At 32.8% G+C, this 23,820-nt stretch overlaps 1 protein-coding gene across 1 annotated transcript; it reads left to right on the forward strand.

The window, feature by feature from the left end:
* Nucleotides 1–272: 272 nt before the first annotated feature.
* Nucleotides 273–1,723, forward strand: LOC149568913 (BTB/POZ domain-containing protein At3g05675-like). Its single transcript, XM_089817639.1, has one exon. It carries the CDS (start codon nucleotides 294–296, stop codon nucleotides 1,410–1,412), a length of 1,119 nt encoding a protein of 372 aa, XP_089673765.1. The 5' UTR covers nucleotides 273–293; the 3' UTR covers nucleotides 1,413–1,723.
* Nucleotides 1,724–23,820: the final 22,097 nt, after the last annotated feature.

The following is a 23,820-nucleotide window of genomic DNA, read 5'->3' on the forward strand; positions in this document are numbered from 1 at the left end:
GCCTGACTAGACAATTTTCTTTTTCATAACTAATTTAAAATAAGAATACTTTTTTAATTTGATTTTAAAATTACTTATTAAATAAAAAGATCTTCGAAAGCCTGACCGGCAAGATCATATTTTCTCCCGGAGGAAATCTATCTTGTGAAATCAAATCAGCATTAAAGTGCAAAACAGAGAATTGATGTGATGTGCAATCGATAGGACTGAATTTCAGCATAACTAGTATTTGAGAGTTGCAAGACCGTAACATTCAACCAGGTTAGAGTTGGTCATCTACATCCATTTCTGCCATGGGAGAAGCCAAGCTACGATTCGGAAATCAGAGATATGCTGATGTAAGATTGTTCCTGACTGGCCCAGATGACAAGAAATACGAAAAAAATCCAGTGCATCTCCACTCTCAGATCCTCAAAAGATTGAAGGGTTTTGAAGGCAAGTTTTCCAGCCGCATGTCACCGGTCATAGCAGCCGAACTGTGGATAACTACACCTCATAATTTTGATCACTATTTAAAATGCATTGAAATCGTGTATGGGGAGTCTGTGGATTTCCCCAATATTGAGGACTGCCTGGCGATTCTTTCAGTTGCTGTCGAAATGTCGGCTGATGAGTGCATCAACAAATGCATGGAATATTCGGAAGCAGTTCGTTGGAGTGCTGAGGAGTCCCAGATTCGGGAAGTGCTCTCTTCTGATGGATTGAAACCCAAAATTTCACCAGATTTGAATGCCAGGCTTCATGAGGAGGACGAGGACCATACAGATTTTGTGGAGAAGATTATACGAGAAATGGTATCAGTTATTAAACAAGGCAGTTCATCCGGAAATTTTGAAACTGTGGAGAAAGATTTAAGAGGGATATTAAATGGAAATACATCTAAAGATTTCGTTGATGCACGCGGGCGCGTGCTTTTGCAAGAGTTCAAAGCATCCATCGATTCTCGTGATTTCAATTCTCTAGAGCGGATTTTTGAATATATAAAGCTCTGTAACGGAGGAGTACTGGAAGCTGCATTGAAGGCATTTGGTGAAGATGCAGAATTTATGGAGTACGTGAAGACTAATCACGTTTCTAGAATGTTTGGAATTCAGCGCCCTGTGTTCGAGATTATTATGTGGCTAATGAATGCGATCGGAGACGGAAAGATAATAATTTCAAGGCCTTCCCGAGTTTCTTTTCTCACAGCTTGGCTTCCAATCATGGGAACAGCCAAAAGGCCGACTTCTCGTACCATTCAAAAGAGTACTGAAGTTACCCGCAGGTTCAAGGAGCTGGACGAAGCAGTGGTTAAGGTGGTGGGGACACTCCCCCGAGTGGACCAGAAAAGCGTATGCCTGGTATGGGCAGAGGTATACAGAAAGAATAAGATCGACATCACTATGCCGATTACTCTCTCCAAATCTCTCTAGCAATGCGATGATATTATAGGTTTGGTTAAATTTGAGTAGACTTTTCAGTTATAAATTTAGTTTTAATCTCTAGTTACATTGATTCGTGTCGGTCGCTGAACTCTGGAATTGTGCCACGTTTGAAGTGTTTGTGATGACGAAAAAGGGCATGAACATCTAACTTGCCATGAGAGAATGCGATTTTGTTTTCGTGATAATATCTGTTGCTTATAGAGCTGAGGCTTGCGAAACATCTGGGGTTTCGTGGGCCCTTAATCTGCTAGATTTCAGATCAGAGAAGGTTAATTTATAATGAGTTGGATTTTATGGCATTTTTGTTCCAACAGTTGGCGTTTCATTGGCAACAATTTGCAGCTTCAAAGGTATGGATTATTTCGCCCGTCTTTACTTTTGATTGTTTAAACTGGTGTATAATTTGCTTTCGTTTGAGTGTGAGAAGTGTATAGATAGCAGATAATTTTTACAGTAAGTCAAATTGTGATATTGCTATCAGGATATTAGGATTTAACTGCATAGTTTTTGAGTCAAATTCATTGACCCGTGTATATATATGATTTTGTTGACAGTTTAGTAAATGATATGGCAAGCTGAAGCCTTGTCTTATATTTGTTAAATAAAGTTATTCTTATGTGTGAAATAAAAAATAAAAAAGTAAGCAAGAGTCAACAATTAATTCTCATTTATAGACATTCTTAAGAAATTGAACTATAAGTTTAGTTTAGTTTTCGGAACAAAAAAATTCTAAACAAATATAAAAATTCTTGTAATATAAGGTCATGTATTTTTGTTGTACAATTAGCAATGTTTGAAATTCCATCCAAGCCTCACTATTCCTCTCGTAATGCCTTAATCACACATTTAATTTTCTAAAATTCATGGGCCAAAAGCAACAATACAACCTTATTTCTAATTTTCTCCACTTATTGCTTGTGAGTAGACATATTAGTTGGGCTTGCTTTGGTTGTCTTTTTATCTTCAAGATTTTAGGGGTTGTGTGATATGGCCGATGGTGGAATTTTAGAAAGTAATTTTTAATATGGAAAATGAGGAATAAACAAGCTAATACTACTTTGCTTTTTGTTGTGCCTTTTTTTAAAGATTTCCCTTTGTTTTTTATTTCATCCTTTGTTCTATGATATTATGCTTATATAGTTTCTTGATATGCATGATTTGTAGGAATGAGGCACAATGGCTTCTTATTTTGGTTAATAGGAATTGATTGGAAATTTTCAAGTTTGGTTGTAATGATCATTAGTCCATTTACTTCTATATTATATTAATATATAAATTTTAGTCAATAAAGAAAATGATATTCATATTTATGGATTAAATCCATACCTCATACCAAAGATTCAAATACAAATAAAATAATAAACACAAAGAAACTATAAATATGCTATTGCACTTGCATTATTTAAACTTTCTTTCACTGCCTTTGCTCAAATGTGCCTTACTTGTACGTTGAATGCATATGCCCTTTAATAGAGGCTTAGAAAAGTTGGATTCCAAATATTTATATTGTAGTTGAAATGCATGTGCATAATATGCTCGACAGTCTATGTGGAAAACATTAGTTGGTGACAATGCTGAAAGGTTCTATATTAATGCGATGGTTAGTCTATCGACGATGATCGATGGGGATGCTCTGTAGAGATAATTCACATAGTAGAAATTATCTACTAATTTGCCTCCCTAATTTTGACCACAAAGTATTTATCATCTATAATACTAAGTTAGCTGCGACATTCGAATTCCTTTTTCTTTTGCATGTTGTCTTCTTTTTTATATTCATTATTGACTATCCAAATCTTTTCTCTTGCGTGATGTCAAAATGTTGCTACCCAATTGTTGAGGCAATCCTTGAAAACTTGATTTAATTCTTCAAAACAAGAAACTTGACCTTCCCATAAAATCACTTTCTATGGATGTCTTACAAAACAATGATTCAAATTTACTCGAACCATTTGTTATCTTCTTTGAGTAGTCAAATTTTGGTAGATTTTTTTCATTGCTTACACTTGAACATTTTTACTTGAACAAACTTTTAATCATACCTGTAATCTTCTACCAACTCCATCCATAGCTCTCTACACAATCCATTTTTATGCAACCTGCCATAGATTCCTTCTTGCATTCTCTATTCCAATATGTCTAATCACAATGATTCTTCAAACCACAAATATTGCATGGATGTAGATTCCAACATTTATCTTAAATTGTATGCCCTTTCCTATTACAATGTGAACATTGTGTAGTCTTCATTCTTTCAATTGATAAACTTGAACCTATATATTTATCTTTTCGTTGCCTATAACATATCTAAGACCTTAATATTTTTGCCTAACTCTAGGCTCAATTGGATTCCTTATTCCTTGCTCATACATTCCTAGTCCTTTACCACTATATCCGATTCTTCTAATGATTTTTAAACCAACATTACAATCAAAATAACAAGAAAATTTTGCATTATCGATACAATTTACATGTTCACCATTACACTCCTTTTTAATATATGATCTTAGCAAAATCCTTAGTATTGGGATTGCAAGCATATGGGGTTGCAAGAAGAGTGAATTTAACCATAGAGGAAACTCTTTAGTTAAATGCACTCAAGCTGGAGTAGTACTAGGACAGGTGAACTCCTAGGAAATCCTGGTGCTTCACCTAGCTATGAGCATCACCTAGATCCAATGAGGCCAATCACTGAGATAAAAGTTGCTTCACCTCTATGAGCATCACTTAGATCCAATGAGGCTAGTCACTGAGATAAAAGATGAAGATCTATGCAAATAGATATTTGATGTATCAAATGTGGGTATGGATCAACAAATGAAAGTAGAAGAGTTAGAAACCAACAAAGAGATAGGAGGAAAATAGAAAGCATGTTGTCCCATAAGATGAATGTCCTAAAACAAGCTTCAAAAAATCTCCACAACAATTACATTGGTTTACAAGGTGCAGAGTATCAATGTTCAAAAGCATTATTTTTACTTTCTCCCTCATTTACCAAGTGGGGCTCTTACATTTCATTCTTTGATAGGCTTGTCCCAATTTTGACACAACAGAAAGAATTACTTAAGGAGGTTATCATTTCCACAAGGAAGATGATAAAGAGGGCAAAGGAGTTGAATGGTTTCTTTTTGGGGGAAATGTAGTTGATAAACAATAAGATGAAGACAATTGCTAATGGTTTCTTTTTAGGGAAAATGTAGTTGATAAACAATAAGATGAAGACAATAGCTGAGATGGGAAAATGGAATATCAACATTCATGAATTTCTAAATAACAACACATAGATAAAGAAATTTGTGAAGGAAAAATTCAGGAGTCGCATATGGTCAAAACAAAGCGGGTAAAAAAAAGACTACTATATTAAAGAATTTAACCCAACAATGGCTTATGAGGAGAAAGCATACATAGGAGAAAATATCAAATGGAGAGCTAAGATGTTTATTGCACAACTTAGGATGGTCTCCCATCATTTGAGATGTGAAATAGGTAGATGGACGATACCTGATGAAGAATGGGGAGAGAGAATATCTATATCTGTAACACGGGAGAGGTTGAGACCAAGCAACATTTCGTCATGGAATGCCTAGCAAACAATGACATCCGTTAAGCTATCGATATATTCTAGTAAATGGCAAGTTAGATACTCTTTTTGAGGAAGAGCAGTTGGACAAGACATCAAATTTACTGGTCTATATTCACCATGGAAGGGCAAACTTAGAGAAGTAACTCCAAAAAGCCTTTTTTTTTTGGCTTGCTTGTGGGTCCCATAGGCTACTTGGGCCTCATGGAAATTATTAAAATTGTTCATTCATTCATTCTTTCACAGCTCGACAGGTTAATAGGACCCACACAAGTCACCTCTATGCATTGACAATCTTTACTCTATCAGAAAAAATCCCGATACATACATTTGTACCGTGTCAAGTGGCATAAATATAAAAATATGAATAATATGAATATTTTTATTTTTAAAAAGTTAGAAATCAAAAGTATGCAGGTTTTGAAACAAAGAAAGAATTGACGAAAGTAAAGACACATAAGGGGGTGCAACTATTTAACCACTGGTGTAGAATCTCCATGGGTAAGAAAATGATAGAACAAAATGCGATCATGTGAAGTAAAATCAGCATTAAATGAAATGACATGTTGTGATACGTGGTCCATAACTCACTCTCCATCAAAGCCAAGGGATTTGGCTTTTTAAAGGTTGTGGCCATGACCGAAATGTGGAAAAGACAATTTCTATATTTAATAACTAATTTAAAATTTTGAGTGATGTTCAGATTTTATTTTAAAGTAATTATTAAATAAAAAGAAGGTTTTGATAGGATGTCTGACAACACAACCATTCTCCCACAAAATCTTTATACTGTGAAATTAAATCAGCATTGAAGAGAAAAACAGGGAATTGATGTGATGTGCACTGAAAAGGACTAGGATTGAATTTCAGCATAGTATTTGTTGTATTTGTGGAGTCGAGTTTTGCAACACAACTGGGGGTTTCTTGGGCCCTTAATCATCTAGACTTCAGATAAGATAATGTTAATTTATAATGAGTTGGATTCTCTGGCAATTTATTTGCAACAATTTGTAGCTTGAAATATACAAAATATTTCCCTTGTTTCTACTTTGCATTTCGCAAACTCGTGTATAATTTGCCTTTATTTCAAGTGTGAAAAGTATATATATATATATATATATAGTTTTCTTGATAGTCTAGTAAATAATACTCCAAACGGAAAAAATCTTGTGTGTGAAATCTAAACTAAAAGGAAGCAAGTGTTAACAATTAATTCTCATTTCTGCACATTAGTAAAAAAATTAACTGGGAGTTTTGTTTAGTTTTTTGTGACTGGCTTCTAGTTTCTGATAGTTTTAGTTGCTGATCTTTTTGATAATTTGTTTTTAACTCGTTGAATTCATTGCTAATGAGATATCTTTTGAACCCTTTTCAAATTGATCTTAATTAGAATGATTATTGATCTTCTTATAATACTATAGCTTATTGATCTTCTTATAATACTATAGCTTATGAGGTTATGGATTTTTGTTACCATACAAGTCTTAGTGTCACTCCTAAACTTCCTTAATTACACTTTCAATTTTCAGAAATTCATAGGTCAAGAGCAACAATACACCCTTCATTTCAAATTTTCTTCGCTTATTGCTTCAGCGCAGACATTTTGGAGGTGTAATGTTAGAGGGCTTGTGTAAGTTATTTTTTCATCGTGAAGATTTATAGGAATTGTGTGTTATGGTAGATGGTGGTGGAGTTAGAGAAAGTGATTTTTAATTTGGGAAATGGGGAATAAACAAGCTAATGTTGCAATTTTTTATTTATTGTGTTTTTCTTTTAGATTTTTCTTTTTTTTTAAATTTCATTCTTTGATCTATGATGTTTTGTCTATACGATTTATTGAAACTCATGATTTGTAGGAATGACGGACATGGATTGCTTATTTTGGTTAATAAGATTTGATTAGAATTTTCAAGTTTGGTTATAATGATCATTAGTTCATCTACATCTATATTAATATATAAATATTGTAGATGTGTCTAGAAATTTCAGCAATGAAAGAAAATGAAATTCATATTTAATGTTTTCATTCAGCCCAATATTTATTCGCCTATTTTTTTTGATATTTAGTTTATCCAGAAATTATACTTTCTTGAGTATTAATCAAGTTTTTGTTTAATGTACAAAAATTTCTCACTAAATTTGTGCACCAGAGGTCTACTAATAGAAGTTTCTATCTGTCATTTAGACTTACTACTGAGCATTCTATTTATTCATATGAGACCTGGATTTTTTTAAGTACTTGAAATATGGGTCAATAGCTTTGAATAAAAAAATTGCATAATTAAATCCTAATAGCAATGTCATACTTCGTTTTTCTAAAAATATCTTGCTTATAATTTGATGAGCTTAAAGAGTTTTCCAATGAATCATTCACAAGACACAACTTTATTAATGTGTTAAAATAACTGCTATGAATTATTACATACTACCCTAAAGAGAAGAGTGAAGTGAACATAAGGGAGTTGTGAATAAAGATGTCTATTACAGATATCTTCTTACAAGTGGCCCTCGTAGATTTTGCACTTGGACGAGAAAACACAGAAGTAATACAAGTTGCTACAGAAACAGAGAATGGTTTGTTTTACCACACAATAATAAGCCTTTTATTCAATCAAATGGATCGATTACATCGTAATTCTGTGCTGATCGGTTTTACGAACTTAACATGCTCGATCACTATATTGATGGTCGATAATGATCCCTTAAAAGAGGGAGGTAATCCTGCACATTATTCGATAGAAGAAAGTGGAAGGAAAAAATACAAAGCAAATCCTCCAAAACTAAGAGTGACAGAGGCGTATGGGCACAGAGCATGATGGCGAACAACGTATTACACGTACATCAGCATTAGTTATTTACACCTCGCTACCGTAGAATAAAAGGAGGAGCATCTTTTAACATGGGCTTTAACACATTGAGAAGGGTTCTGCCATCGGCAAAATTTGGTTCCGAGGTTGTAACTTCTTCTCTATATCCTATTGGGTTCACATTCTTTCTTAATTTCAATCCATTCTTACTTCAAAAGTAAGAAATGCTGTTTGCATACGATAGATTTCAAAGCAAACACAATCAAACCCAAATTTTTTTCAAGGTTCAAGGTTCAAGTACATGAAGTTCTTTTCATTTATATTTTTGATGTATTGGTTATTCGCTATCTTTCAAAAAGGTATATTAAAGGAAGGTGTAATAGTAACTTCATCCAAAAACAAATCGTCTACTCCCTAAAATTATTATGCAATCTATCATCATGCAATTGAACAACTATTGATAAATTAAACATCCCACTATGGAACTCGACGCACCTATCACACATAGCTCTTAATAGAGTGTGTAATGTACTGAGAGTCATGAATTCTACATAGCACCATGGCTCCAAAAGCTCCACGTCACCAAATATCCCACCACGCAAGATGATGAACAACTTAATTAACTATAAGGTCAACATTGTTCAGTCCTTTGTATCAGCCGAGCATGGTGCATCTATATCGCCGCCATTCGTATGCAATTTACTTTGCAGTTTGTTTGTGAAAGTTCCAATATAAACATTGCCACAAATGATGGATATTTGTATAATTTTGTCATGCTATCCTCGTCGTTCCATTCCTTCTTTCTTTAGTAGTCTTCAGGTTCACAGATAAAGTTGTCGGAAAGAGGCTGGAAATAGGGAGAGCAGCCGAACAGGGGAAAATAGGGGAAAATAGTCAGATCCATGAAAATAAAATAGTTATTAATTGTTCTTATTATCTTTTGATGAAGAAAACTAAATCATCATATAGTCATGCAACATGTATCCTTGTAAATAATGAGGATGAGGTAAATCCCTAAATTTGTAAACATATATATCTTCTGTGTTAGAACCAAAATATCTTGCTAACATAAAGTATACCAGTACCTTAACACTTCAGAAATTCCATGAGTCTACAAACATTAACATTCATATTCTAAACTATAAATTATTCATCAAATCTAAACCACTTCATCAATGCCATCACAACTTCTTTTAGTCTATCCTCTTAAGAGGTCGCTATTAACTAATACATCAAAAATATAAATAGGATTAATTTCATCTACTGGAATCTTATATTAATTGTGTTTGATCTAAAATCTATCATATGCAAATAACATTTTCTATATATATATATATATATATATATAGGTTCTTCCTATTCATATTTTTGATGTATTTTTTTTTTTAAATCTTATCTTGTTGGTGTTAGATTTGTCTTTTATGTTTTTGATTAAGGAAAACAGGATTTGAAAGGGCCCCAAAACCCCATTACATAGTACAAAGGAGAGACAGGTCACCAACCAAAAAGGTGATCGAGGTGGCTACAAAATAACACAGTATAGCTCAGTCACTAAACCAAGTTTTGACCGGGCCCTTGGAACCCCATGGTTAAAAAAGATTAGCATTAAGTCCCTAACCATGAACCACAACAATAGAAAGTGGGGCAGGGACTCAAGATTTCCCTTTCGGTCCCACCTTTTGAGAACATAAAGCCATTTCAAAAGTTGGGTTGGAGAACTTGACCTTTTTCTTTTTAACAATAGTCCATCCGTCCTCCACTAAACTGGCAACCTTTTGCTAAGCAAAGTCATCATCTATGCAGCCATCCCCCACAACCCTTGTAGCTCGAGGACACTGGAATGAGGCAAGAACATCCACAACAAAAGGAACCGTAAGAGAGGAGCCCACAACTGAGGCGGGAACTGAAGGAGGGGACTCCACTGCTAGAGGATGGGGAATAAAAGATGGCACCACCAAAGGGGCATCAACAATACTAGACGAGAAAGCAACTGGGGCAACAATGTCACTAGTCGAGTTAGCCACCAAAGAAACTAGAGGCGAGCTAACACCCCCAATAGGTGAGGCCTTCTGAACCGTGTAGTGATCGTCTAAAATCCCTTTCCACCATGAGGGAGACTTCTTCGGTTTGGAAATATCAGAACAACAATGAGCAACAAGGTGTCCAATTTTGTGGCATTTTCAGCATCAAAAGGGGATGCGCTCATAGTCAAGCATTTGAATCCAAGATCCAAAAGAGGAAACCAGCTTAATCTTTTCGAGGAGTCCTTTGGAGACATCAATCTCCATAAGAATGTGAACATACATCGTCCAAAACACATTGGATGATGCTATATCAACCAGTAAGAATTCCCTAAGGGCCATCCCCACAGTCTCAAGGACAGAATCCAACCAAAGGTGAAGGGGGAGATTCAGTAGCCTAACCCATAGCGAGATTTTATTGAAGGATTCAGTCAATGGGTCAAATTCCTAAAACTAGGGTTTGGCCATCAAGGGGAACTTCTCCCCCCATGAGAAACCCCAGCACAAAATGGCATTTTTTCATCAGTAGAGGTGAACTTCACAATGAAAAAACCCCGAGTCACAAGGAAGATCTGGGCCTCATCTGTAATGAGGGGTTCCCATTCATGGGAGATCTAGGTATGTAAGGCCGACAAAGAGGGCCAAAAGCCCTTAAACTAGAAGATAGCAGTCATGCATGAGTAATCATCCACAAACGAGGCTATCTCATTAGAAATTCCATCCTCAAGATCCAAGCAGATAGGGATGCCAATAGCAATAGGAACAACCACCCACACCCCCAAAGGTTTGATCAAGGTAATGTCAGCCTCATATGTTGCAACATTAGTGTATGAAATAGCCGACCTACCCCCTTAACAATGCGATAGAGAGGCTAGCCCCACAGGATCAAAGCCACCAAAACTAGGCCCAATGGCCGTGGACAGGGATTGAGCCCAAGCTAGGGCATCATGAAAAGTCATTGTAGGAGTCGACACCGCAATAGGGGCTAGCCCAACAGCTTGCACAACCATAGGAGTGCCAAACCCAGGCGATGACTTGGGCACAACAGGCACAGATACGAGCACAACAAGAGAAGCGACACGTAGAGGTACAGAGATGGGCACAGCAGAGGGTGTGAGAATCGTTGAAGAGGTGTCGCGCAAAGTCATTCTGAAGAGTTGAAATTGTTGTTAATTTGTCTTTTATTTTAAATCTTGCATGCTAATTAGATTTCTTGCATTTATATTTCAAAAATACAAAAAAATTGTAAAATCTTTATCAAAATACAAAAATATCTATGCTTTATTTTTTCTTAGTTTAGTTCATTAGCGTTGTATTGGTTTATGAGCTTTATTACTTCTAGTTCTACTTTTGGTATTTCGGTTAGATGAAGTTGTAGACTTATGGGTACCTTTATCCCAAGTCTTCTTCTCCTTTCCTTAGGATCTTGGATGAGAATTTGTTTCTTCCTGATTCCAATCCTATTATGGAGCAAAACTCTTCTCACTCCTCTCATGATGAGGATGATGCTTTAAGAGTTGCTCCTGAACAAGTCCAAAAAATTTCAACCGAACTTGATAAAATGGGTACTTGGCTTATTCAAGAAAACCATAATCAAGATTCTATTCAAGCTATAAAGGCTTTTAAGAAAGTTCTTTGTAAAAGTGATCAAGGTGTTAAACTCTTGCATGGTACTACTCACCTTGTGCATTCAAATGTTAAACCTTTAGCTTAAGAATCTCAAGATTTAGGGTTGATTCCTCCTATCACTAGTGTAGAACCTTCTTTTATTCCTTTACCGATTATGCCTACCTATACTCCTTCTTTGGTGACTATAATGGTTCCCTCTATTCCTTTGAGTGTTCCTCCTATACCCCTTCCTACATCCCAACCTTCATATCATAATTCTCCTTTTACTTATTCTAATCCTTTGTTAATTGTAGTTTCAAATGTTCCTTTAGTTGTGTCTTCCATTCCTGTAGCTTCATACCTTTTACCTAGTGTTTCTAATGTTGGTATTCCTTCTATTTCCTCTAATAATTCAACACTAATTAGTTTGGCTCAAGCTGTGCCATCTTTACAAGAACAACTTGCATCCTTGACTCAACAAAAGTTTAGTATTCTTATGTGTGACATGGGAAGTCTTTTGTCTTGGGATATCATTCATGCACACGTCCCTCAGCAAGTCGATATGCCTCTTCTTGAGAATTGCAATGGTAAGGGAGACCTTGTTCATCATGTTAAAACATTTCAAATCTTTTGTAGTGATTATGCTCATGACCATAGGATCCTAGCCAATTTGTTTGCTATAACTTTTCGTGACAAAGCCTTACAATGGTTTTGTTCCTTACCTCCTTGTTTTATTGATTCATTTCCACAACTTGCCAATGTTTTATTGAACAATTTCAAAACAACATTGGCCTACAAGTGTCTTTGACTGATTTGATGCATTGTAAACAAAATTCTAAGGAAAAATTGACTAAATGTATTGGTAGATTTAAGCATTTACATGCTAAAATTTCCTATCATGTTCCTAATATTGATATTCAATGTATGTTTATTTCAAATTTGCAAAAGGATATTAGAGATAAGGATCTACTTATTGAATTGACCTCTTTTCAACAACTTTTTTCAACACTTCATCATTATCAATTACAAGTCAATTTGAGAGCAACACTCCAATGGCTCCTATTCCTATTGATAAAAGTGATGAAGCTCCCAATCCAAATAAATTTCAAAAATTCAACAACTATGTCAAGATTAAAAAACAAGCAAGTGTAGTCGCTGATCAAGTTTTTTCATTTCACAATGCCACTTCTGCATCCACTACTTTTCAATTAAATTGTACATTTACTCCTCTTTCCAAATCTTTATATTCTATTATGAATACATTGTTAATTGCTAATATGATTGCTTTACATCTGGTTTGACCTCTTTTATCTACAACGATTTCATCTAAATCTTTTGATTCAAAAGCTTTTTGTCAATATCATCGTCAGAATGGTCATGATACTGAGAAATATTATTCTTTAAAACATAAGGTTCAAGATTTAATTGACTTTAATGCTTTATCTATTGATAATTTTGATGGTAGTAGGAATAAAGTTGTATCTCCTCCTAATCAAAATCTTCAAATCTAATTGAATGCTTTATCTATTGATAATTTTGATGGTAGATTATGAGCACTATAATCTTTATTTCTAAAGGTTTTTATATTCAATCTCTAAATGCCTCAAATTTTGACATCAATTAACAAGAAATTCCAAAAATACAAAAAAAATTCCACTTTTTGCCCAAAAGTGAGACCCAACATCTTGCACTTGCCCAATGGTTACTTACTTGCAATGATTTTTTCTTTGTGTGTTGTTTGACTTTCGCTTTGGTCATTTTTTCTTATGTTTGTTTTATGTGGGTTTGACAATGTGGTTTGCTTGATAAGTAGTTTAATTATGAAACTTGGATTAATCATATGATAATATTATTTGATTTAAAAAATAATTATTAAAATATGATGATATTTAATTAATTAGATTTTAATTAAATATATCATTTAATTTAATTTAAATACTTAATTTAAGAGTCTAAATTGGAAAATCAAGTAAAAAGATGATAAAATATTAAAGTGTAAATATTGAATTATTATAATTATTTGATTAATAATGATAAAAGTAGAGACACTTAACTAGTGGACTCTAATAATTATTAACCATTAAAATAATAAATTATGATTCTAAATAAATAAATAAATATTTTAAATTAATAAAGTGGAGAAAAGAAAGAAAATAATAATATTAAATTAATAGTGCTTTGATTGTAAAAATATTTATTAAATTAAGTTATTTAATATTTAGTTAAAAATAAGTGACATTTTATTAAATTAAAAATTAGGACACTCTAGTTAGGGGTAAGGATCTTTATTAGAGGTTTTTTGCTCATTTATCTAGAGATAGATAGGTTTTGGGAAGAGTAATTGGATGGAGATGTAGAATTAGTAGGTTTGTACAGAGGTTCATGGTGATTAAACATTAAATTTAAAGAGTAAATTCAAAGCTTAGGAGTATTTTGGATCGCGTCTTTTGGGCTTGTGTTATCATAGAAATTTTGCTTGTAGATTTGAGGTAGGATTTGAAAACCTTGTGAATCTTTCCTTTACAAAGATTTTCTTCTTCGTGCTTATTGTAGTGAATGTTAAAATGTATGAATAGTTTTTATTTATGAAATTTAAAAGAACATTATTTGTAGGTTACATTATCTTTGAAAAATTAGAAAGAAGAAAATTTATTGTTCTTGTGTAGAAAATTCTAATAAAACTTCAATTTAGAAAGCCTTGTTTTAAAATTAGCAAAAGCATATTTCATTAAACTTATAAAAAACCTAGGTACTTCTTGAGAAAATATTGAAATATTCATCCAATTTAGAGTTTGTCTAAGAATCTTCGTAAATAATTTATAAAACTGAAACAAATTGAAAGTCAAAGATAAACTAGACATTGCCATTCAAATTAGAAGTTAAATCTAATATTTAAAAAAATTTATATGTTAAAATACATTTTCATATTTTATAAATAAAATTGAACATATTTATTGTGAAAATAATTGTTGAAAAATATATGTATAAAGATATACATGCAAATCAATTTAGTTATGCATGTAAAGTAATAAATACAAATCAATATATTTATGCAAGTGAAAATGAATAATTGTATGTTAGAAAAATTGATATAATAATCATGCATTCTTAAATGTAAGCAAAGCATGTAAAAATAGTGCATGGAAGATTATTTTTATTTTATGTATATAAATTTTTGAAATTATTAAAAATAAAAAATTGGAAAATAAATAAATTAATAATTTAATATTTAAAAATAAATAAAAAATTATTATTATTTATTAATTTTAAAAAATTAAATAAAAAATTAAATAATTATTTTTATATGTGACTTGTAAAACTAAATAAATAATAATAATGCTTTTACTTGTAGAAACAAAGTTTTGGTGAAATATAATCTTATTAAATATTCATAAAAGCATGTGTAGTTATAAGTTTGTAAATATTTAATTATGATTTAATTAAATTTTTAGTAAAGTTATAATGAAATTAACTAAATAATGATTTATTTATGGTGAGTAGATATAATGAGTGGAATTATATTTAATTTAATTGTTATTATAATTTGATTATAATAATTCAAGATGAGTTATTTATTTTAAAACTATGAGTTAAATGGAAATTAGATATTAATACTGGACTTATATAGAAGTTAAAGTAATAATTATAGAATGATATTCATATTAATTTTTAATCTAATACTTTTTGTTATTAATTAAGACTTTTATAATCTAAGATCATTTAAATTAATAATATGATAATATGTTAAACTCATAATTGATCAAGTATTATTTTAGTTAATATTTAATTTAAAGATAATTTTTAAGTTTAATATTAAATTAATTAATAAATTATAGGAAATAATATCATTATAATATTGATTAATCATGGTGATTAAATATATATGAATTATTTATTTACAATTATACCATAGGTACTCATGCATGTTTTAAACACCAACTCTTAAGCCAAGTTGAACTTTAGAATATAAATTAATTTAGTTGCAAAACTAGACTTGTATTATTATTTTGATTTCTTAGTGTCTATTTTTTTTAGAATTTCTTTTATGATGTTTGGGGGTTATGTAGTTGGCCAATTAGTATTACACACTAGAGGCTATGTGATTTCTATGTGGAATGATATAACCATTTTTATGTCTCAGTTAGTTCGTGTATGGTTTGGAGAGTAAGTATGAGAAATCCTTCTAATCCAATCATTGTCTTTTAACCAAAAGGCGTGACGACCATTACTTTTTTTTTAAGTCTTATTTATTTGGTTATATTATGTTATCGTTTATGTTGATCTATGTTCTAGATGATTGTGTTGTGGAGTATATTATTTTATGATTTATTCTATAATTTAATGGTTATATTTATGTGTTATGTACCCTATGATGGAGATGGATGTTATTGATATTGATTTATTGTTCTCATGATTATGAGACTTTATTAATTGCTATTATGATCATGGCATATCTATAATGAGATGGATGATTCTTAAAGATGGTATGCTGAGATGGACAATGAATCCTTGTGTGGATATGATATTCTTTCCTATGCTCCATTATTTTACTTTGGCAACTTTCATGATTATGGTTTATGAGAATATTTTTTGTATTATTTGGATTATTTTGAATGGAGCATTAGGGTAGGATATATAGGCATATAGGTGGAATTGAATTGCAATGGGGGTTGGGGCCCTAAGTGATTGCAAGGGTAACTCATTGTAAGTATCTTAATCAAGTGATAACACTACACATTAAATGAAAGGTTTTAAAATGAATTAAAAAGATTAAGTGTTCCATGCCCATGCTTTGAGCACTAGTACATGATAAGATGGGAGTGAGAGAAGATGAATTATTGTGATCTTGCATAGCTAGTTTCCTTGTTTGTACAAAAGGATTACTAATGCCACATAGAGTCAAATGAGGTCAAGGTCTAGAGGGACTGCTAGGGTAAACTTAGAGTTGACTCATGTTATGACACTTCCTGATATACATCTTATATTTCCTATATATTTACATTTATATTTATGTTTATGTTTATGTTTTGGGTTACCTCTGGGATGATCTATTCATATGAGTAGTACCACTTTTTGTAGAGAGATTTTAAGATCCTTGCCTAGGATTTGTATTGTTTATTGTGCGGTTTGATTACCCATTTGTGGAACATATATTATCTCCCCTACATGGTGGGAATGGTGCCTGATTGGGTTACTATGAGGTTGGGAGGTAGTGAATTTTTACCATTTAGGTTCCCCCTTAGATCAAAAGATGTTGGATGTTCATTGATACAATTGTACCATTCTTTCTTATTCTTTTATTTGAGATTTCTATTTGGTTGATGTATATAAATATATTCATGTATCTTGAGACCCTACAAGATCATGTATTGTATTATTTGTTACTTGTATAAATATTATTACATACTTTGCAACATGTGCTTATGTATTCGCTTATGAGATAATTTTTATGTTTTCATCATGGCTATGGACATTATACTTAAGATTAAAACGAATTAATAAAACTTTCTCAAACGTGCCTCAATGTGAAGGAACCCTTGAGGAATGGAAATTGTATTTGTAATTGCTTATGTGTACTTGATATGCTTGTGTATATTTATTTTTCATTGTTTTCTTTATGTTGTATAAACTTTTAAGGAAAAAAAATGTCCACTAAAATATTGTAAAATAGTATGTCAAATTCTCTTTGGTTTGCAAGTAGGGCATTACAAAAGTTCATCTTCACTCTTACGTAATGAACTTTAATTTTGTACACTTGTGAACTACACTAAGCCTTTTTAATTGAAATACTATTTCAACTTTTCCAAGCTTCTCTAGTCTATGATTGGCCTTTCCAAAATTCATTTCTCTTCTCTATAGAACCTTTTGAGCATTCTCTTTTCCTCTAGGATTTTGCACTCTATTAACTCTCAATAGTTTGAACCACTCTTTCATCTAGTTACTTCCAAAATATTCAATAGATCCTTCCAGAGACACCTCTACCCACATATGCAATTGTAGAGTTATCCTAACACCCTCTACCCAGCCGTATATGGATGTTATTTTTCTTAAGGTTCTTATTACATGTATCTCTGGAAACTAAAAAGTTGTGTCACCTTTCAGACTGACTTATCAGAATAATTAAATTTGAGTATTTATATCCATCAAATAATTTTGTTCAAATGTATGATCCATATAAATTCATTCTAGCTAAGTTATATATGGTCTCACACTTTTCCAGTTGGAAATTTCTATTAAATGCACATTTTATACTAGTTTGCATCCAATTACTAAAGAAATAAACTCATTTTAGAAAAATGACATTTCAATAACTCTTACTATTTTATATGATACTTTTTTAATAACATATAAACACCATTTTATAGAGCTCAAAATCATGAATATTCTCATATAGAGTTTATAGTGTTTTAATTAGATATAGTATATTGTAATTAAAAAATTATACAAGCATGTATTTTAACACTCGAAAAGATTTTGAGTTTGAGAAAGAAAAAAATATTAAATGGTATTAAAAATAATTAAAAATTATATATGACATTCTAGAGGAGAGAGTCATCTTCAAGAATATATATTTTTTCTTCTAGTTAGAATAGATTTGTTTTGAAAAATGTGGTGAGAGTTGAGGCGAGTTAAAATTTAAAGCATTATAAAAGAGAAAATATAGCTCTAAAGCCATTTTAATTTTTTTTATTGTTCTAGTGATATATGTTATCTATGACATAGTCTAAGATCAAAGGGAAACAAGTTTATTTCCACATATTTTTGTGGTTGGAATGAGACCTCTAATTTTTAGCAACTAAGAAATTATCTATAAAAATTAGGAAACTATATCAATTCTTATTCTAAATAATTATTAAAAATTATAATCCTATACTTCATCCATTTCTACACATTTCATTAGTTTACTTCATTTTCAAATTTGAAATAATAATACTAGTTTTATGTCATTGAAGGTGAATAATTATACTTTTGTTAGCCTTTTCCTTTACAAAAGGGTGACACAGGTTTGTGCTTTTACCCAGTTCATTATTTTTCAACTATCCTTGGGAAGTCTTTGCCAATATCTTTGTGTAGTCTTCATTTTCATACTAAAGTTGTCTACTGCAATACCTATACAAAATGTATAATAATTGGGTTTCCCTTGAATCATTTACCCATAATATTCACTTGTAGTCTCTCATTATTTGGTCTTCAACTATCACTTGATTTAATTCTCCATTATGTCTTCATTACAATTTAGCTAGTAAATGCACATAGTTTTCATTATTGGAATGTATAGTTCCAACATTGACTCATCCTTGTGACAATAGTTGATCAATCTTAATGCCACTATAAGAACTAGACATGACATGACTCTCACAATTTCAATATCCTTCATACAGTAACATGACAATAACCTATACCTTGGATGTTGGTTAACATTGATCAATGCATCTAATCTTTAACATTACTCAATATTTCATCTAGACTCAAATTCATTACTTAGACAATCCTTCAATGAAATTCATCAAACTCCTCATACATCAGCATAAGATGTTGGTATGAACAAACAACATCCACCCTTTTCATATGATGACAATAGTTTCCTTCATGAATCAAGTATACATCCAAGACACTAAAATGATAATAAATAGTAATTGGACTACCAATTAATATGAAAACATATTAAAATATTTTCAATCTAAAATCTATTAGCAGAAACTTTTATATTCTTGATAAACATAGCATTGAGGACTCTAAACCAATAATAATAACAATTGAATCCCAATATATGACCTATAATTTTAAAAATTAAATGACTTACTCAATGGGAAGCAACTTAACTTATGCATTATAACTATAGATACAAGGACATAGAAGAAACAATCCTCTAAAATAGCCAGGGTAACAATCACTCTAGAAGAATGTATCCAATGATAATTGGATGTGAAGTTGTCTTTGATTGTTCCATATCTTTATTGGCCTTTCATAGCTATAGTTGGACCTTCCACATTCACTCTTCTCTATTTGACATAAGTTGGCATCTGGCTGAATAAGACTTTTGACTTCAAAGATTACAACCCTTATGTATTTACTACAACTAAAAAGAAACAATGATCTCCTCCTTCAAGACAAATGGCATTCAAACATTTACAAATAACAATGATAAGAATTGAGAAGCTTAGTTAAAAATATTTGAAATATATTTGAAGTCCATGGGCTCCAAAACAAGTATTCTTTGTTTAGTGGTTTACTCAATTTGTAATCAAGGACTTTAAATTATGGTGATGGTCTTTTTATTAGATAGCTTAGACATCATACATTAAGACTTAATTATTGGACTAATAGTATAAAATAGTCAAAATTGTCTTACTTTTTGAAACTTAAAAATTAATGTTTTAAGATGACCCAATCCAACTCTTGTGATTACAAAATAAGAATTAACATTTTCTTTGACTACCATGTCTCCTTCTTAGAATTGGCAGGGATGGACCTTATTGCTGAAATTTCTCTTGAGTCTATTATGATAGAACACTAGGTGGTTATAGGTCTACTACTAGTGTAGAGCACCTAATCTTCTTTCTTTTCTTGATGTAATAAGGTCTAGGGATAGATCTAATGATCTCCCTACAACCATCCACATTTGTAATGGACACAAGACTCCATGGTGCAACTATAAGCCTTGGGCATCAATTGGTCCAATAAAGTGGATTTTTGGTTATTTCTATGTTTTCTAGGCAAGTCTAGGTGTTTAGAACATTAGGAGGGTCCCTAGGAGTTTGTAGAGTCCATTTGCAAACATATTTTCAATAAAACTTGTCTTAGCGCAAAAATTGCAAAAAGTTGCTTAGCAACTTTTGCAATTTTCTTCACAACTTTTCAAAATATAAATCCTAACAGTTAAAGCTATCCAAAGGTTGGTTGAACCAGTTGTAAATAGATTCGAAGAAGGAGATAGATTGAAGAAATACATTGTACTTGCTCTCAAATCAATAAAGAACTTGTTGTTTCTAGTGCATTTTTCTGATTTTCCACATGCAGTACAGAACCTAATGGTTGAAGGGTGAACTTTTTGCATTGATAAGTTAACACCATTTATTTATAAGATTTTGGTTTTGGTTTGGAGTCCCTATCAATGATCTTGCAAAAGTTATCCAATTTTCTTGGTTGTTGGTCTAAGAAACCCTTAAAATTAGGGTTTGGTCACGAAAATGACCCTAACTTGATTCTCCATTGGTGGATTTCCTTCCATTTTTTCATGAGCAAGTTAGGGATGTATTTTATCAAATTTTGGGAGTATTGGAGGAGGAGGTTGCATTGGTGATTTTTGAGAGCGAGCCCTAGGTCAAATATCTCTATGTATTTGACCTTGTTTTGGAGAGATTATAGTGGATAGGATGATGGAAAGAGTTTGAGGACTTGGTGTCAAAACAAAGTGCCCTTATTTGAGTTTGAAGAATAGTATGGTAGTGTAGATCTGATTTCATGCACCTATTCTTGACCATTTGCCTTGAAAACCAAGCCTAAAGTGGCTAATTAGGCCTATGTACTTGGTGCTGGTCGAGATATGCTGGAGTGGAGTTGGTCTTTGAAACTTTATGGTTTGTTAGAACTTGAAAAAGGGTACTTGAATCAGCATTTTATTTCCTAGGTCCTTTGGTAAGTTTTGGAGTTATTGGTCAAAATTAGTTTTAGGAGACCTAATAGGCTATTGGGTCTAAACTTGCAAATTGAGTTGTGGGTTGTTGGGAGTACAACCAGGGGTTGGTTTACCTTATTTGTGTTATGATTTAGTTGTTCCAAGCCTTGCTGGTGGCGGTAAAGCCTAGATCAGAAAAATCCCCATTTTGCCCATTTTGAGGGAGGTTGTCATATTTTCCTTGAGTTGGATGCATATTGTTTTGGGTCTTACTTGTGGAAGGTGAGTCTAGAAACCTTTTTCACTATTTATTAGGAGAAGTATCCACTTGAGGAAGTAGATCAAATCTTTTGTTCAATCCTTGTGAAAACCTTGAAGGTTGTGTAGGAGTTGGGCTTGATTCTTGCTTCCATTTTCTATCTCTGCATCAACTACCTTCTTTCATCATGTAGATCAAGCTGGGTGAGTTTAGCAACTCTATATTTGTCATATGATATCTCACCATGCATTGAGATACAAAAGGAAGAAAGTGTAATGACCCATACCAATAGGCCACTAAACAAACTCTAGATTTTAACACTGCTAAAATATATTGCTGAAATAAAAGAAATAGCAGTGCCAATGTATTCATTCAATGAAAATCATATTTTTTACAAATGATATGGAAAATTTCAGCACCAAAACATTATGACATAGCACATTACAAAGAAACCCTAACTGGCGGTATACAATTGAGAACTTGTTGCAACTACAGATTGAAATAAAGAACCTAGATTGATCAAATGGTGGAGACTGAATGTTGTAGATGATATGGTGTAACTGCAACTCCACTGAAAACCCCTAATCAGAAATTAAGCACAAATGAAAGGACTAAAATATCCTTCCCCCAGCTGCAATAATTCAGGTGATCTCTCACACCCTCAAAATTGCATACCAATTGAGAGTTTTCGTTCTCAATGGCCAATTGTGACTATTTGCAGAAACCCTAGGCTCCACAACGCACATAAGAAAAAGTCAATAATAAATCTCGATGATAGACAATGAGCCTTCAATGCCTTTTTTTTTTTCCTTGATAGGTCGGCCTCCCTTTTTAATTTTTCTCCGCTTCTTCCAGCAACCTCTAGAAGCTTTTTTTAATTTAATTTATAAAGTTACCTTATAATATATATATTTTTAATTGATAACTTTATAATTAATTCCTCCCAAAAACAATAAATAAAAAAAATGGGACATTACAGGTCCTCCCCTTCTAAAATTACTTGGCCTCAAGCAATCTTAATGCTGGATGCTGCAAAATCACTTCTCCCTCCCAAGTAGCATCTTCAATAGGCAAATCTTTCCACTTAACTAGATACTCTTTGAATACTCTCCTGCGAAGCTGCTTCTCTCTACTATCCAGAATGAATTCTGGCACTAAGATCAATTTCCCTTCATCATCCAAGGGAGGTAATACTACAGAAAGCATCACATTCTAACCCAATGCCTTTTTGAGGCGTGATACATGAAACACATTGTGCACTCGACTATCTGTAGGAAGCTCCAACTCATAAGCCACCTCACCAACTCGTTTGATGATCTTGAATGGTCCATAATAGCTTGGCTTGAGTTTCTCTGCACCACTCTTCTTGAGAGTGGACTACTTATATGGCTGCAACATGAGGTAAAACATATCATTTACCTCAAAACTATGCTCAATCCTCTTCTTGTCTGCATACTATTTTTGCTGGTATTGAGCTCTAGCAATGTTGTTTTTGAGAGTAGCAACTATATCCTTACTTTCCTGTAATAGTTCACCTGCACAGGGTACTCGACTGTCTCCCAAAAATAAATCTAAGAAACTAGGTGCCTCGTAATCGTAAAGTGCCATGAAGGGTGTCATTTGTATAGTTATATGATATGTAGTATTCTAACAATACTCACAGAGATATATCCATCTGACCCAAGCTCGTTGTTGATTTGCCACATAATTCCTCAAATACCCTTCCACCCATTTGTTTACAATCTCTGTTTGACCATCAGTCTGTGGGTGATAACTGGTACTAGGTGTAAGCTCAGTGCCAGACAACCGAAATATCTCCTGCCAAAAGTGACTCATGAAGCGGCTGTCCCTGTCACTCACAATGCTCTGAGGTAACCCATGTAATCTAAAAATCTCCTTGAAGAAGACCTCTGCCACCTAAGTTGTTGAGTATGTAGTAGCGATAGGGAAGAAGTGAGCATATTTTGTCAGCCTATCCACCACCACATAGATACAATCGTGCCCCTAGGCCCTAGGCAAGCCCGTAATAAAATTCATAGAGATGCACTCCCACTTCCTGTCAGGAATAGGAAGTGGCTGTAGGAGCCCTGCTAGATAAGTGTGCTCTTGTTTGTTCTGCTGGCAAACATGACACTCACGCACATAGTGCAAAACATCAGCCTTAAGTCCCTTCCAAGTGAATCATTCCTGTACTAACCTATAAGTCTTGAAATACCCAGGATGGCCTGCTGTAGGTGAATTATGGAATGCTCTCAAAATCAACTGCTTCACTTTTGATCCTGGGACTAAGTAAATCCTATTCTTGTAAATGATCAAATCATCTATGGGAGTGTATCTAGTGTCAATTGTTGTCCCCTCCACTATAGAAGAGGCCCACGCGTCTTTGGCATATTCTGCTACAATCAAGTGTCACCAATCCTTTGATATCTGAATCATAGAAGTGAGGTGTGGCCTACGGGATAAAGCATCTGCTACAATATTCTATGTCCCCTTAACATATGT

This window comes from Cupressus sempervirens, chromosome 3 (genome assembly GCF_028749045.1).
Source record: "Cupressus sempervirens isolate cs-2001-9-10 chromosome 3, ASM2874904v1, whole genome shotgun sequence".
NCBI classification, from domain to species: domain Eukaryota; kingdom Viridiplantae; phylum Streptophyta; class Pinopsida; order Cupressales; family Cupressaceae; genus Cupressus; species Cupressus sempervirens.

Excerpts from the sequence above, each read along its gene's own strand:
- LOC149568913 (XM_089817639.1), top strand. The coding sequence starts at position 294 with ATGGGAGAAGCCAAGCTACGATTCGGAAATCAGAGATATGCTGATGTA.